General features: G+C 37.8%; 2 protein-coding genes across 7 annotated transcripts in view; both read right to left on the bottom strand.

The window, feature by feature from the left end:
- The window catches only part of LOC128029305 (zinc finger and BTB domain-containing protein 16-A-like), a 61,566-nt gene extending 52,919 nt beyond the window's left edge, over nt 1–8,647 (bottom strand). The window contains exons 1-2 of one of the 2 annotated variants that reach the window (XM_052617006.1): nt 8,493–8,647; nt 5,673–6,931 (exon numbers count right to left, since the gene is read on the bottom strand). In XM_052617006.1, coding sequence (XP_052472966.1) covers nt 5,673–6,877 — 1,205 coding nt within the window. In that variant the 5' untranslated portion in view covers nt 6,878–6,931; nt 8,493–8,647. Of the gene's footprint in view, nt 1–5,672; nt 7,527–8,492 lie in introns of those variants that run through there. The other variant, XM_052617007.1, reaches the window with a different exon arrangement.
- A 1,140-nt stretch (nt 8,648–9,787) lies between these two features.
- The window catches only part of LOC128029304 (neural cell adhesion molecule 1-like), a 92,333-nt gene continuing 85,716 nt past the window's right edge, over nt 9,788–16,404 (bottom strand). For 4 of the 5 annotated variants that reach the window (XM_052616999.1, XM_052617000.1, XM_052617001.1 and 1 more), the window contains 4 exons: nt 14,373–14,568; nt 13,988–14,104; nt 12,205–12,792; nt 9,788–11,213 (listed from right to left, as the gene is read on the bottom strand). In XM_052616999.1, the coding sequence (XP_052472959.1) occupies nt 11,093–11,213; nt 12,205–12,792; nt 13,988–14,104; nt 14,373–14,568 (1,022 nt within the window). In that variant the 3' untranslated portion in view covers nt 9,788–11,092. The remainder of the gene's footprint in view (nt 11,214–12,204; nt 12,793–13,987; nt 14,105–14,372; nt 14,569–16,404) is intronic. The other variant, XM_052617004.1, reaches the window with a different exon arrangement.

Here is a 16,404-nt window from a genome sequence, read left to right as displayed (position 1 = left end):
CTCTAAATTTAAATTAACTACGTTTCCATTTAAGTAAAAAATCATAATAATCATGACTGGATGAAACTGTATTAGGTAACTCCAACAAACTCATTGTTAAAGGTGAGATCTGATGAAAATGACTTCGCTACTTATTGTCCATTCTTATCGTTTTTTTCTTGTTTAAAGCTCAGATCCCAACATAGATGACATCAGCAGCATAGATGGCATTATCTGTGATAATCTCAATCAGGTCCACCAAACTTCCTGTTCAGAATGGGCACATCCAGTGTCCTCTCAGGAGACTAATGGTATGTAATTAGGGCTGCTATTGTAGTTAACCGGAGGATAAAGGGAGAGGCTGAATAAACAAAAGATCTCCTGAAGCAACAGTTGAGAAGACAATAGATGAGTTCTGAAGCCTGGTATGTCGAAGACACTGATTATCTTCAGTTTCTTTACTACTAAACTGCTCTATGTACACACTTTCATTCAAAAGTTTCAATGTTCAACAAGGGTCAATAAGTTGTTTTCATTTTTTTAACTGTGTTTTTAACCAATTAAAATGTAATTTACAGTACTCCTGTGATGTCAAAGCTGAATTTTCAGTGTGATTAATCCAGTCTTCAGTGTCACATGATCCTTTAGAAATTATTCTGATATGCTGATTTGATAATCAAAAAACATTCTTCTTCTTCTTCTTCTTCTTCTTCTTCTTCTTCTTCTTCTTCTTCTTCTTCTTATTAAAAGCATTTGAAAATTGTGGTGTGCTGCTTATATATACATATATATACATATATATATATATATATATACATATATATACATATATATATACATATATATATATATATACATACATATATATATATATATTAGGGGTGTAACGGTTCACAAAATTCACGGTTCGGTTCGGTACGATTCACTGATGTCACGGTTCGGTTCGGTACGGTTCGGTACGTTTTAGATACAGCAAAAAGAACAAATTGGCAACAAAGTATGTTTTTTGTTTTTTTTTTACATTGAACAATGATCTATTCTTTACCCATCTTCTATGGTGTTTTCTTAGCAGCATACTGTATAAAACAAAAACAGCTCCTTATTAAAAAAAATTGAAAATGTTATATTGTTGTAGTAGTTATGAACAAATACAAAGAGGTAACTTTTCATATGGAACTCTATAACTCTTTATATTGAGTGTTTTTACTCAATTGGTTCTCTATAGGGCTTATGTTTTTTGGAACAAAGCAGGAATTACGGTCTGGCTGAAATGGGCTCGTGAAGGAATATAGTAACGGGGCTAAATTACTTTAAGAATGTTCTTAAAACATGCGTTTTCCACTATAGGCGCTCGCTCACTCAGCACACGCTGAAGGCTCGTTGCAAAATGACTAAAGGGTCTTTCACACAGGACGCGATACGCGCGGCGCTGGATCCTGGGCTCAGCGTTGCCCTTCAGATACAACGCGATTTGCGCTGCACTATGCCAAGAGCAAAGTAGGTGGAGTTTTCAAAACTGCCCGTGCATACGTTCTATTTATAACAGTTCTTCTATAACGTGCAGGCCTGTTAATTGAATCGTACTGCTCAGGAAATTCCGACACAGTACAGTACTAGTCCATTTTGATTACCGTGCTTGTTTGGATGCCCCGATCGATTGGTAAAGTGCACCCAAACACCAGACCTGTTGGTTATTGGAGGATCTTCTATTTGTGGTCTGTTAAACGCATTGGCCATTTTGCAACGAGCCTTCAGCGCGTACTGAGTGAGCGAACGCCTGACCTGAGTAGCCTAACATAAACATATAAGCTGGTGTTTTTTTTTTCTTCTTCGGGAGTGTCAGTGGCGTTGCCTGTTACGTCGTTTGGGTTATTGGGCTACCTTGTTGAACGCATATCATTATATTTCACAATTTTTTCTTTATTTTCCAAATATAATTAATTAGTCCAACGAACCGTTCGGTACATAATGCGTACCGCGTACCGAACCGAAAGCCTCGTACCGAACGGTTCAATACGAATACGCGTATCGTTACACCCCTAATATATATATATATATATATATATATATATATATATATATATATACATATATATATATATATATATATATATATATATATATACATATATACACACATATACATATACATATATACATATATATATATATATATATATATATATATATATATATATATATATATATACACACACACACACACACACACACAAAAAGTCTGTAAAATTTGATATTTTCAGTGTCAAATACAACTGATGTTTTACATTAACTCATCAAAATAAATTTTTTATATGTTTTTATACATAAGCAAATACATGAAATTAAACCTGTTTAATGTAAGCTGAAATGTCTAATGTCATGTAAGTTGAAATGACTTCAATCAAGTTGATTATACTTAAAATATTTAACAGACTCAACCTAGGTTTTTAAGTTTAATTTTTTAATTTTTAATTTTATTTTACATTGTATGTTGTGAAACAACTGTCCAATCCACAGACTGCATTGTTCTTCTATCCCTCACAGCCTCATGTATGTCTAAACTTACATAGAATAATGGGATAATTGCCAAAAGAAAAACATTTCTTTCAAATAGCTATATTTTGTAACATCATAAATGCTTTTATTGTCACAATTTAATGCATCCTTGCTGAATAAAAGTGGAAATTATAATTTTAATCTTACCCCAAACATTTGAATGGCATTGTGTCAAGGCTTGCACAAAATATTGAGCAGCACAACTGTTTCCACATTTGCTAATAATAAGAAATGTTTCTTGAGCAGCAAATCAGCATATTAGAATGATTTCTGAAGGATCATGTGACACTGAAGGCTGTAATGCCTGCTAAAAATTCAGCTTTGCCATCATATACTGTGAAGTAATTTTATATAAACAGCTTTACAAGCTACAGGAAGTAGCTCTATTAGCTCTATTCCTTCTGTCTTTCTTGACCTCTCTCTGTCTCTCAATCTCTCTCTGTTTGCTCTATAACAAAAGATCTAATTAGAGTCGTGAGTGGCGGGGCCAATGTGAGTGCTCTAGGATCTCCCGCTTCCAGGGATTCCAAAGCAGCGGAGCTGATCTGTGTCCCCAGAGCCCCTGCACGCATCAGTCGTCTCTCTGCTGCCCGCGGTAGACAGTGAGTACACATCAGCGGCAGATTAAATCCACTCAGTGGAAAGCAGCACATTCCTCGGCTCGACCACGGGGCAGAAATGACATGCATGACAGGAACCGAGACCAGCACAGCGGCTCGCAGAGGTCTTAATCCAGAGGAGTGTTTGTTGCATGACTGTTGTGATGTGTGATGCGTTTATTTCAAACGGATGGTTGTGCCTAAAGTCGTTCCAGAGGACAGGGAATGATTTGGCGGGTGCATTTGGGTTAAGATTCACAACTTTGAGGGCCTCTCGCAATTGGGGCAAAAGTTTAACTATTATTGGTATTGGGTCACCCCCACCATGACCACAATGACCCCATGGGGCCCCAGGGCTTTCATAACGTCCTGTGTACAAGTCAGACGTCGGCGGATCTTAACATCTGTCACTGTTCACAAACCAGAAAAGGGCAAATTGAGTTTATGAACAAATATTAGTGACTGGATAATCTACTGACCTACTGTCTGGATGTGGTTGATTTGGCAGACAAAATGTTTTCAAATATTAATAAACAGTGAAGTCATTTTGTTAAAATTTGTTACTGTAAGAAATAATAATAAAATATCATGCCAAGCTACTATTTTTACTACTATTTTTTTTCTAATTGTCCCAATTTGCATATCAAATTGAATTTCTTGAATTCATTCATTTTTAAAAATGTTCACCATAAAAATTGTCATTATATGTACATTATGTCCTTACTAGATCAGACCAAATAAGCATTATGTGTTTTAGCGCCACACTGGAACGGAGAACACCTGATAGCATGGCTTCAGACAGGAAACCCGGGTCGGTGTCACTGGGTTCAGCATTTGTGGGAATGAATGAAAGAGTATCAAGTGTGCCGCAATACACACAACATGTGGCCACTTTATCTGCATCTGACAGAAGGCTAAAGTCACTATCAGTCCATCTTTACCACAGAGACTAAGGTGAGCACTGCGGGGTTATCTTCCACTCTGATAAATACAGATAAAGCTCAACCTACTGTTTGAGAGTCCAAGTTTAAACTGCATGGCCATCCGTCAAACCCAAACCAATAAAACTGAAATAATGATGGCCTTTGGTTGGAGAAAATTGGATTTCATGTGTCAACTACAGCAATAAATATTTTATTTTGACACGGTGTGACACCAGTTGGGTGCCCACCAAGTGGAAGTGTGAGGACATTCTGTGCGAAAACAAAAATCGTGTCTGATTTTATGAATATTTATTGGTTGTTTGAGCTTAAAAATATAGTGCTTTTAATCCATCTGTCTATCTGAGCAAAGCTGCTCCTGGCTGATCTTTTTGGTCGATTCAGAGGCTATGAAGGGAAGGCCAGGGTCAAGCTGTACTAAGCAGCCCTTCTTTTCTGCAGAGGAAGACCTTGTTCTTCAACAAATGAAATAAAGGCTTGGTGTGTAGAGCTGGCAGATGTTTCTAACCTGCTCTGTGCTGCTCTCAACAAGCCTGAGGATGTTCGTTAATGAGAAGGTTCACCCAAAAAGGATAAAAATCTGTTTACAGTTGTGATCACATTTTTTGCAATGTTTCACACGTTAAAAAATGCAAACAATGTGTCTTATTATTACAGGTTTTTTTTTTTTTCATTCCATTGCTTGTGATGTGCATTTTTCAACACAAAAAATGCATTCTGTATCAAGACGATTCCTGTACTATATTTCAAATCTTCTGGAACTATACAAGGAAAAGACCCAAATTTTGCTCAGTTAAACATATCCAATAGATATATTCATCAATGAGTCAAGTGAGTCAATGATTCACTCACCCATTCATAAATACAGCCACGTGCTGAATGAATCAGCCATTTGAAAGAATCAACTAAATGAATGATTCAGTGATAAAATCAGTGACTTGCCCCCACCTATGGACAGTTTAAGTTTAATGTTTAAAGTATCATTTCAGTTATTTAAATAATTGAATATTTCAATATTCAAAATTGTATATTAAAGTCATTAACCTCTACATGAATTCATTAATTTTATAATGCCTCATGTATGTAAATAACATACCTACATGCCACATTTGTGTTCTCCTGTGCCAACTTTTTAGAGCAAATTAATTTTTATAAATAGTGATTTCACGTTGATCTGAAACATTGTTCTATTCTATTGTTTTAATTAAAAAAAATAAAAATTATATATATATATATATATATATATATATATATATATATATGATACAAATATTTTTTTGAATTTAATGTCATAAGAGATGACATACTTTCAATAAAGTAAAAAAAAACAAACAAAAAAAAAAAACAGGTAAAATAAATGTAAAAAATTGACTGTGCTCCTAAAAATAAAAAGTACGTGTAGAGCTCTGTGGAAAAGAGCCGCATAAACATTCTACAAATTTTTCTCTCTTTTTTTGTGCCTAGGAAACCTAGGAAAGAATGTCATTCAGGTGAATAAATAATGAAAAAAAAAAAGAAAAAAAAAAAACATTTTGGGTTATATTCCTTAAATAAATAAGCATAAACCAAAGGGAAAGTCTCAAATAAATTCACTCACCTGTGTTGTTCAGCTGCTTCACTATCAGGCAACTCCATATCACACACCTCACATCTTTCTTTCTGGGCTTGGACCTCATGCTTCACATTAGCTGTGAAATCCCCGAGCTTGCTTAAGAACTCCCTCTGAATCAAGCTCTGATGGAAGAGCCCCCCATAGGCACTGAAATCCATCGACATGGCCAGGGAGGACGGCACATGTAGCGACGAGGCCATGGACACAGGCAAGGGCAGCATGCTTTCACTCTTATGATTGGACGGGATAGAGCACAGTGAGGTGAAATGTCTATCAGCCAGGCTGGCCATATTGACCAGACCCACTTGAGTGTTGTCTCCTTGGGATTCAGCAGAACTATCGGTGGAGTGGAGCTCGCGGGCGCTGGTGATGACGCTACCTCTGGTCGGGGTTCCAGGAGTGTCCCGGTGTTGCCTGGAGTCACCTCCACCCTCCCCGTTCCTGGGGAAGCAGCCTTCATGTTGGTAGTCCTCGTCTACCTGCATCATCTCAGTCTTGATTTTATCTAGCAATGGAGATGAGTTACCGAGGTTGTTTGAGAAACTCTGGGCCATGTTTTCTTGGACGATGGACTGTCCCATGCTCATCAGGCCCTCTACAGCTGCTTTAGTCGGGCTGCCAGTTGAAAGACCCCGTTGGGTGGACCCTGAAGATCTCTTATCGACCAGCGCCAAGTGATGTCGATGGCCGCCTTCCAATATGGAATGCTTTTTTGACAAAAATGCGCTCTTAAGGTACTTGATCCTACGGTCATCGGCATCCTCTGCGCCGTTTTCATTCATGTTCACATCCGTGTCGTTCTCTTCGGACGCCTGGATGGTTTCCAAAATCTTCAGACACTGCTCCTCCAAGTATTCTATCTCTAAAATCTCTGCGGCGTACAGCAGGTCGTCCAGGTCCTCCAGCTTGGCCTGGAGCGTGGCGGTGTAGGCGTACTCCAGAATCTGCTGGAAGGTCTTTGGTGAGAGGAAGTCCAGAGTGTAATGTTGGCTGTTGCGGTGGAACAGGATCTCAAACATCTTACTAGCACATGCAAGCACAGTTCTGTGGGCATGAAACTCCTGGCTGTCGACCATGATGACCACATCACACAATGTCCCGGAGAGTCGCATCTGGTTGGCCTTCTGCAGGAGCGATGTGGGGTGGCCAGGGTTCTGGAGGTGGATCGCACCCATTTTAGTCAAATCCATTACATCGACATTTATCGAACCATCTCACGGATTTGCTCCTCTCCTTGAGTGCTCCTGTAAATGGCATTCAGTCATGTCACAAAAACAAGAATGAGTGCAAAAAAACTTGCAATCCTCGGTTCATTCATCTCTGTTACACAGGTCATGTTAATCATCACTCAAACAGGTTAACTCAGTGCTTTGAGAAAAAGTCAAAGGGGTGTTGTTGTTGCTGAGGCACAGGCCAATCGTCACAACATGTACTTAATGTTACGCAATTGCAGCAATAGTAGTGGAAAGCTGCCAGGAGTAACTGGACCGACGGCATTCGGCACATGCTTGAGAGGAACTTGCATTTATGATACAGTTCTTCAGGCAAGAAACAATTTGTTTTAATTGTACCTTTAATTTTGTATTAACACCCAGGAACATTCCAGCAGTAGAGAAAAATAAAATCTCACCCCAAGAGTGACATGTTAATCACATAACTATTGTGACACATACAGCTGCAGTATAATAAATGATAAAACTAATTGTCTAAAAGCAGTTATATATTATGTACAGATCAGCTAATACCAATACATATTTTTATGTTTAACTGTTAAACGTAATAACGATTCACTTTTCTTTTCTGACTAGTATTATAAGCATTTTGTAAAATCTCACTGAAGCAGAAATGGTTGTTGAAAAAGCTAAACCATTTATTCCAATATCAATGAAATATGAAATTATTTGACCTGTGAATATTTAATATACAAACAGGTTTTAAATCCATATTCACAGTTTTCTACTTAATCTCCTGTGGTCTCAACAAATGGTGCCATTTAATGCTGGTCTTGATATTGAAAAATGGATAACTAATTGACAATATGAATATGGATAAATCAACATCTGTCAAACCTATTATGGTTAATATATATATATATATATATATATATATATATATATATATATATATATATATATATATATATATATTATTATTATGTATATATGGTCTTTTGTCAATCCTCAAGATTGGATTTTATTTTTATTTTTTTATGCGTGAGTGAATGAAAAAAAAAAAAAAGGTACGGATACACCTTGTGCCTCATGACAACCCTGAAAAGGTTGGACCCTCATAATCTTCCAGCCTTCAAATCGCACAAATAAACTGAAACCGTGAGTTACAGTTTATTGGAACCTCATATCTATGTATCGACCTTTCTATATTTGACTATATAAAATGTACGATTACATTACGCTTGCTAAATATGACAGCATAAGCAACAGATCTGAGCCAGCGAACCGCGCAACAGTCTGTAGCTATTCGCAGTCTTTCCTGCGCTGGCGAGCGCTAATGCACCTGACTGACAAGTTCTTTTAAGCAACAATTACAGCAGTCACTTCATAAACGTAATTCTTTTCATAACACTTAAAGTCTACGTGTCCTGAAAGCGTAAATGAGCATGCATGAGCAGGATCCATGAACACTTAGGCGCGTGCAATATCTTTAAAGCCAAGAAACAAGTTGCATCCTTAACGCAAAACGAACTCAATCTCGCAGCACTTTCACCAACTAATAAGAATTTATCCCGCCATACTCAGCATCTGGAAGAACCATTAAGCTGTAACCGGGTAAGTTGTTTTCACTTACCTGCGATTGGCGCGTAAATTGAACACTTGTTATTAAGGCATCAACATACTGAGGTCCACGGGAGCCGCTTCACGCGCACTACACTCGCCGTGCGGATTCCAATCATCATCATCACCGTGACGTCAACGCAATGGCTCGCTGTTTTCACAGAGGCGCGCGGGAACCCTGTGATTATTAGTGCTCTGAGGATGGAGCTGGTGATGGAAACAGCACTGGAATTAAACCAAAACTCCTAATAGTCATTTGCATATGACTGAAAATGAAAATATTACGACTAACTTACAGCGAAATACAGCCCGGCGTGCAGTACACATACATCATAATATGTTTATAATAACTTTAAAGATCATGACTGCAGTAAAAGAGCTAACACGGGGGAGAATGAATGAGAAAACCACACACAAAAGCACCGTTCCAGTGTCTCTTACCTTATCTTGCCACAGTCGTTTTATCTGTAAACATGCTGCTTCATTCCCTAAACGTCAAGTAACTTTGAAGAATAACCCCGAAATAATTAGCACGCCACTGTACTGTAATGTCTACTTAATATTGCCACCTATAACTACAGTGCTGTTTTCAGTACCAGTCAATGGCTGCCGTCAAATGTTTGATTACATTCTTCAACCGGAACTTTAAACTATTAATTTACTTAAATAAATAATAAAATAGCCTACAGGTTTTTATCAAACACCACTTTCATTCTTTTCGCATATACACCTAGACAATTCTTGTCAAAAAAAAAAAATCCCTTTTAAATCAGAGATTGAAATAAGTTGTATTCAAAACATTTATGATTTGCATTTAATGCATATTAAATACAATTAATACGTATGTTAGCGTTAAGTATGTTTATATGAAAGCACGTCCACTAACATTTGAGGCTTGTGAAATAGTGCCACCTGCTGATAAAGTAAAGTAATTGCTGGGTAGGTACTTTCTCCTTTTGTGTCCAAGGTGGGAATTTCAACAGGGATACAATGCATACATTATACATATATACTCCAGAGTGGCACTTAAAAAATATTACAAAGTAACCCATTTTCCACTACCACTAACATCACAGGATCTCCTCCAAAGCATCTTCAGAACTTTTTTGTCATTTTAAATGTACATTTTTGATGGATAAAAAAAATACATTTGTTTACAATGCTTAAAAGTAAAATGAGGATTAATCTGAATTTGCATTTTAAAAACATCAGAATGTCTATATCTTTATGAATCAACCAAATAAAAACATGCAGAGAGATAATATTTACTTTTATGATACGGAACGAACAAAACAAACCAAGAGAAAGTTTCATGTTTTAATGAGTTTAATTAAAAGATGTTAGATCAACACCATTTACAACATGTTCTTTGCTTATCATTGTAAAGCTCACCCATTATACTTCGATTTCATGGGTCAAATCCTCATATACATGAAACGATTTACAGTTTTGGGAGCAAACTGTCAGTGAACAACTGAACAACTTGAGTACAATGGCCAAACAAAACGACCTTCCATTCTGTCCAAAACATTATATGCATCGAAATCTTGAAAACATCCAGAAACCACAACCCTCACCATTTCTCCACCAGACTGCCATAAACTGAGGTGGTACAGCTCAGGCCAGTCTGGTTTAATATAAGACATGGGCAAGCAGACAGTCATGCAATGAGTGATGATATAAGAACTCTTCTCAGAGTCACGTGTCCTATCAGTCCAGATTCATATGAAAGGACACTCAGCCGTTGCTCCATCCAAAGCTATGGGAATTTTCTTAAAAAAAAAAAAAAAAATTACAAAGACAACAAAGATCTTCATAGCACAAGCTTGCAGGTGACGGTGTGAAACTTTTCTCCAGAGGTACAAGGTATAAAAAATGAGCAGATATTTTAGTTCAAGTTGATGCTTTAGGAGAATGTTGGAGGAATGATTTAATGTATAAATCCCAAACATTAGAAACACACGATAATTGTAAAAACTGATTTAATAAAGACTTCAGCAGCGAATCAAATGGTTAATTTGAAATCTTTATCAGACGTTCGGTCATATAACAGTATGTTAAAATATCTTAGGATATTTGTTGTCTTTACATAACTGCCATTATGAGTTATCATTCAACAGAAAAAATAGTAAAGAGTAAATAAAATAGAATGATAAAATATAATAAAATACAAAACTAACAACAAATCGAACCTAGCCCTCGAACACTCACGATAAAAAAATAGGAGAAATCATTTACATTTTAACAATTTACTTTGTAAATAAACTGCATGTGTATTACTAAATAAATCATTTTCCTGAATAACTTAATGACGTGCTATAATAATTATCTGACAGAAAAAAAAAAAAAATAGATAAAAAATTACAAAGAAACACAAGAACCTCTATAAGAATATCTTTGAATTATATGAATTTGATGTCTGTTTAACTCTGATACAGAAACTTCTGGAAGTTTCACTTAAATAAACAAAAATAAAAAAAGCATACATACAGTACATTGTACGTGAAACTTCTGTCTGTAGATACACCGTTTTGTTCAGAAAATTCATTAAGGGCACTGTTAAACAGACACGTTCGTGGTCACCACGACGCTTTTCCTCCTTCTCTTGTCCTCTCATGCTTTACTTTCAGTGGCGTTTGTTTGTGTGACGCCGCTGGCTTCTGCTCCAGTTCCTGGCGCAACTTTCTTCAGGTCTGCGTTTTCAGTCGTACTCTTCTCATCATCCGATATTTTCCTGTGATTGAAACCATTAAAGAGACAGATCAGTCAAAAAAGAACACTGTAATCATTTACTCATCTTCATGTCATTCCAAACCGGTCTGACTTTATTTCTGTTGTCCATTTAATAAATGAATCAGTTAGTCGCGTTGATGAAACTGGTTTGAATGATTCACCAACTGGACTCATTTCTCAAGTTCAGCTCACTGGGTTGCAGCAATTCACAGCTCACCATCGATGAGACTTTATCAATTCCAACACTGATTCGGAATCATTTAGGTACAATGCACTAATATCTGAAAGTAAATGTTTTAGCAAAACTGATGCAAACCCCACTTTTTGAACTACATAACCAGAAAGAAAAAATTATAATAATTGGGAAGTCAACATAGACTGTTCGCACAATGCATGTTTTCATTACAAACAACAACTCAGACTAAACTGGTGGCATTGTTAGATTTTGCGTGCATGCAGCAAAAACCACTTATACGACATTTAGAGCCACTATTTCACAGTACACTGTATATTTATTCTTAATATAACTCTTAATATGACTCCATAAGGTTTTAAGAAATTTTGTGGGGAAAAGGTTCATTGCCTATTGCTAATATTGTTGCGTTGTATGAAGCAAAGCTCACGCAGAAGTCACTTCCAAACTAGGATACTTCCTGTCAGTCAACGTGGTGAATTCACATTAATAATGATATAGTTCCTTTGTTAGACTTCCCTGTTCTCATAAAATGATTTACAACTATAGTTATTTTTATAGTTATTGTCCTTGATGCGAACTGCCCTTTGTTCTCATGTTTGGAATGACATAAGGCTTGTAAATAACTTGATTTTTATTTTTGCCTCAACCTTTACATGAGCAAGTCTAAAGAATGCATGCACATTCACTGATTCAGATGACCACATGCAATGAAATTACAACAAACATCTAACAGCCACCACACCACACTCAAACAACAAACTGAGAGAACATCTAGAGAGCATCTAGAGATCCATACTCTTCCTGTGCTGGAACAGATGGGCCACCGGAGCCAGCATGTGACCTATCCTGAGGGACGTCTGTGTCTGGAGCCAGTGGGAGCTCTCCGTCAATCTCATGTTCATGATTCACTAAGGGGATTGTGACGCTGCCCTGTGGGCTGATGGGATTTAAAGTGGCATGAGACTCGGGCGACTCTAATTCGTTTTCTGTGTTTTTTGAGTTTACAGAAGCTGGTTGGACTGCGTTGAAGTGGGGAGGAGGAGGCACTGGGACTGGTTCTTCTGAAGGGACCACACGAGGAACCTCAGCTTGTGGTTCTGAGGAATCACCCAGGTCTACCAGGAGAGTAACATTAGCCGGGTCGGAAGACGGGGGAGATGAGCTGGAGGGTTTGGTGTGAGATTTGGGCGTGCTGCTGTTGGGTGGTGTCATGTGGACGGGGTTAGGAGAGTCGGAGGGAGGTGCTGTGATGCTGGAGGTGAGAGTGGTGCTCTCGCTGACTGGGCTGCTCTGGCTGAGGTCAAAGGTGTCAGTGACTGTGTCTGAGTTAGTGGGAAAGGAAAGAGGCAAGTCCACCACCGCAGAGGCAGTTTCCGTAACTTGCCTGTGTGTAGAGGGAGAGAACAGCGTCACAGAAGGGAAATGTTGACAAAGAGGGGAGACATTAAGGGAGAGACACCTAATTATTAGGTATGTGGTTACAGCACATATGCAATACTCATTTGAAATACATTACTGCATGCATTGCAAGAGTGGTGTTACAATTAATGGTCACTAGAGGGAGTACTTGATTTAAAATATGAAATATAGTGGGGGGGGGTGTAAGAGTATGAAATTTTTTTTATACAAAATTATAATAAATATATATTATTACAATACTTTTTTTTTTTTTTTTTTTACATATTTTAACAAATTTAATATATTTTAAAATGTAATTTATTTATGTGATGGCAAAGCTGAATTTTCAGCAGAGATTAATCCAAACTTCACTGTCACAAGATCCTTCAGAAATCATTTCAATATGCTAAATTGCTGCTCAGGAAACATTTTGGAAACCATTATACTTTTTTTCAGGATTCTCTGATGAAATAACATTGAGATCACACTCTTTGCTCGTAAAAAAAAAAAACTAATAACAGCTTATTGCAAATGCATTTCTTTGTCAAGATACATTTGCACCACTATGTCAGTATAAGTTCAAGGAAACGTGTTTGAAAACGTGTTTTGTGTGTGTGTGTGTGTGTGTGTGTGTGTGTGTGTGTGTGTGTGTGTGTGTGTGTGTGTGCGTGTGTATATCAGGACACAACTCTGTATAATGACATGGGTATGACACAGGTATTACAAAGAGAGGGTGACTTACAGTATGAGGACATTAACCATGTCCCCATTTTTCAAAATACTTCATACAGAATGAGTTTTCTTGAAAAATTAAAAATTCATAAAGTTTCCTGTGAGGGTTAGGTGTAGGGGTAGGGTTGGTGAAGGGGCGATAGAATATACAGTTTCTACAGTATAGAAACCATTACGCCTATGACATGTCCTCAATTTTCACAAAAACCAATGCGTGTGTGTGTGTGTTTATTTTTACGTTTTTACAACGCTGCAGCTTTAAATGCACTGCAAAATGCTGTTTCATGTTGTCTTTACACTAAGTTTAAAAATAGAAGCTAGATAGCGGAGGTGGATTCAAATGGTTATATTTAGGGTGTAGGAAACATTGATTTAATGCCATTGCAGATGTTCTTTGATTATGTGATTCAGTAATTGAGCACAGTACTTTCACATAACAGTGAGCTTACTCTGGTTCGGTCAGCGGCGTGGTCTCATTGGGCTCAGGATGGCCTTCTGCATCATGATTGGCTGTGGCCTCTTCTTCTGTCCTCACTTCTACAATGTGCTCTTTAGACACATCTTGACTGCATGCAGAGAAAAGGGACACACATCTGCTCATTACACAGCAATGAGAAGAGTTTGATGAGGTCACTAAAGCTGTGGCATAAGAGAAGATCTTGATTCTTTCACAGTGGTTGGAGGACTTTAACAGCTAGAACAGCTTATGTGCCTGAATTTATGCTTAATATTCATATGCTTCATATGCAGGGCCCTCGACTGCTCTCGATGTGTGATAAGAGCTTATTTGAGTCAATTATATGTATATAGTGCATGAACATTGTGGATACTCACACAAAGGCAGCTTTGCCTGTCTCTATGTCTTTGCCCTTGGTGCCTTGTCCGGGTTTACCGCAGATGCACATGAGGATGCCACACTTATTGAGGAAGCAGCAGGTGGCGTCCACGATCAGCAAGAGCAGCACACACACCAGTATAAGAATACCAACAATTACTCCAGTGTTCAGGCCCGTGCCATCTTCCATGGAGTCTTGAGGAGAAACAGGAGAGATACAGACACATAGACAAAGCAGGAGGATCATCAGCCCAAACTGAAGAAGCACACAATGTAACAGTCACGCAAGCATGAGTTATTTTCAGATCATAAGACTACCAGGATTCAGCAAAGCGAAGACAATCGGTGAAAGCAACAAGGCAAAGCTAACAACTTTTAAGTTTGGAACAAAAATCTATCATCATTAACTCTAAAAACCTAAATTATTCCGCTGATACAAAAGAAGATATTTTGAAGAATGCCAACCAAACAGTTTTGGTTCCAATTGAGTTTCACTGTATTTGGGTCCATATAATGGAAGTCAATGGAAACTGTCACTCATTTGTAAGTTGCTTTAGATGAAAAACGTGTTTGCTAAATGATTAAATGTAAATTAAATGTGTTACCAACATTCTACAAAATATCTTCCTTCATATCAATGTAATAAAATAAGTCACAGAGGTTTGGAATGACATTGGTTTGCCTGCATCTTTCCAACCTTCATATTTTTTGTTTATCATCGGTAGTTAATAATAATAATAATAATTAAAGCTGCAAGCAGCGATGAACGGGCCCTCGCACCCGGGCTCACCGGCAGCGAGTGGCTTTAGTTAATAGGTGAACGGTGAGAAATATGTGTTTAAACTCATAAATATAAGTAGAATATATCCATGTTTATTCCATATATGTGCCAATCTTCCTGTTGCCAGCAGGTGGCGCTATCATTATAGTGGAATATTGGCCTTCAGATGTGTTCAGGGCTGGACTTTTGTCGAACATGTGAGGTTTGGGGAGGATTGGACATTTTATGCCTGAGTTACAACAACATCCTATTTCATGGCGAAACATCGAAATTTGTCAGGCCACCATGGACACGCCCTTTAACGAAACCTCAAGATCTTGGCAATTTAAGATCGCAAAAGGCTTTAGATTACACTGACCAAGTTTGGTGTTGATCTGAATAAATCTCTAGGAGGAGTTCTTTAAAGTCCAACCCCTGAAAATGGCCAAAACAACACTAATTTTGCAGAGAAAATTCTAAATAACCGATTTCCTGTTGGGATTCGGATTTCGTACCAAGAGACTTTTTCGTAGATATTGGTGTGTTACATGTGTGTACCGATTTTTGTACATGTACGTGAAACATAGCTCGAGGAGCACTCCGTTTAAAGTGTATACGCACTCCGTTGAAATTGTATAGGTGGCGCTATCGAGCCATTTTGCCACACTCGATGGAATATTGGCCTTCAGATCTGTTTAGGCCAGGACCCTTTACACACAAGTGAAGTTTGGGCAAGATCGGACATTTTATGCCTGAGTTATAACATCTTTTATTCCCATGGCGAGACATCGAACTTCATCACGGCGCCATGGACACACCTTTTAACAAAAACTCAAGATCTTCACAACTAAACATCACACAGGTCTTTAAAGTAGACTGACCACAAAAAAGACATTGATGTCATAAAATTTCTAGGAGTAGTTTGTCACAGTGTAAAATATGTCACTTCCTGTTGCCAATAGGTGGCGCTATGACTATAACTGAATATTGGCATGTAGATCTGTTCAGGTCAAGAGTCTTATCCAACATGTGAAGTTTGGGGCAGATTGGACATTGTATGTCTGAGTTACAGCAACTTCCTTTTTCATGGCGAAACATCGAAATTTGTCAGGCCGCCATGGACACGCCCTTTAACGAAACCTCAAGTCCTTCGCAATGTAACATCGCAAATGACTTTAGATTACACTGACCAAGTTTGGTGTTGATCTGAATAAATCTCTAGGAGGAGTTCGTTAAAGTACAACCCCTGAAAATGGCAAAAACAACACCAA

This window comes from Carassius gibelio, chromosome A15, assembly GCF_023724105.1.
Source record: "Carassius gibelio isolate Cgi1373 ecotype wild population from Czech Republic chromosome A15, carGib1.2-hapl.c, whole genome shotgun sequence".
Classification (NCBI taxonomy): Eukaryota; Metazoa; Chordata; class Actinopteri; order Cypriniformes; family Cyprinidae; genus Carassius; species Carassius gibelio.
This window is presented reverse-complemented; position numbering and strand designations above follow the sequence as displayed.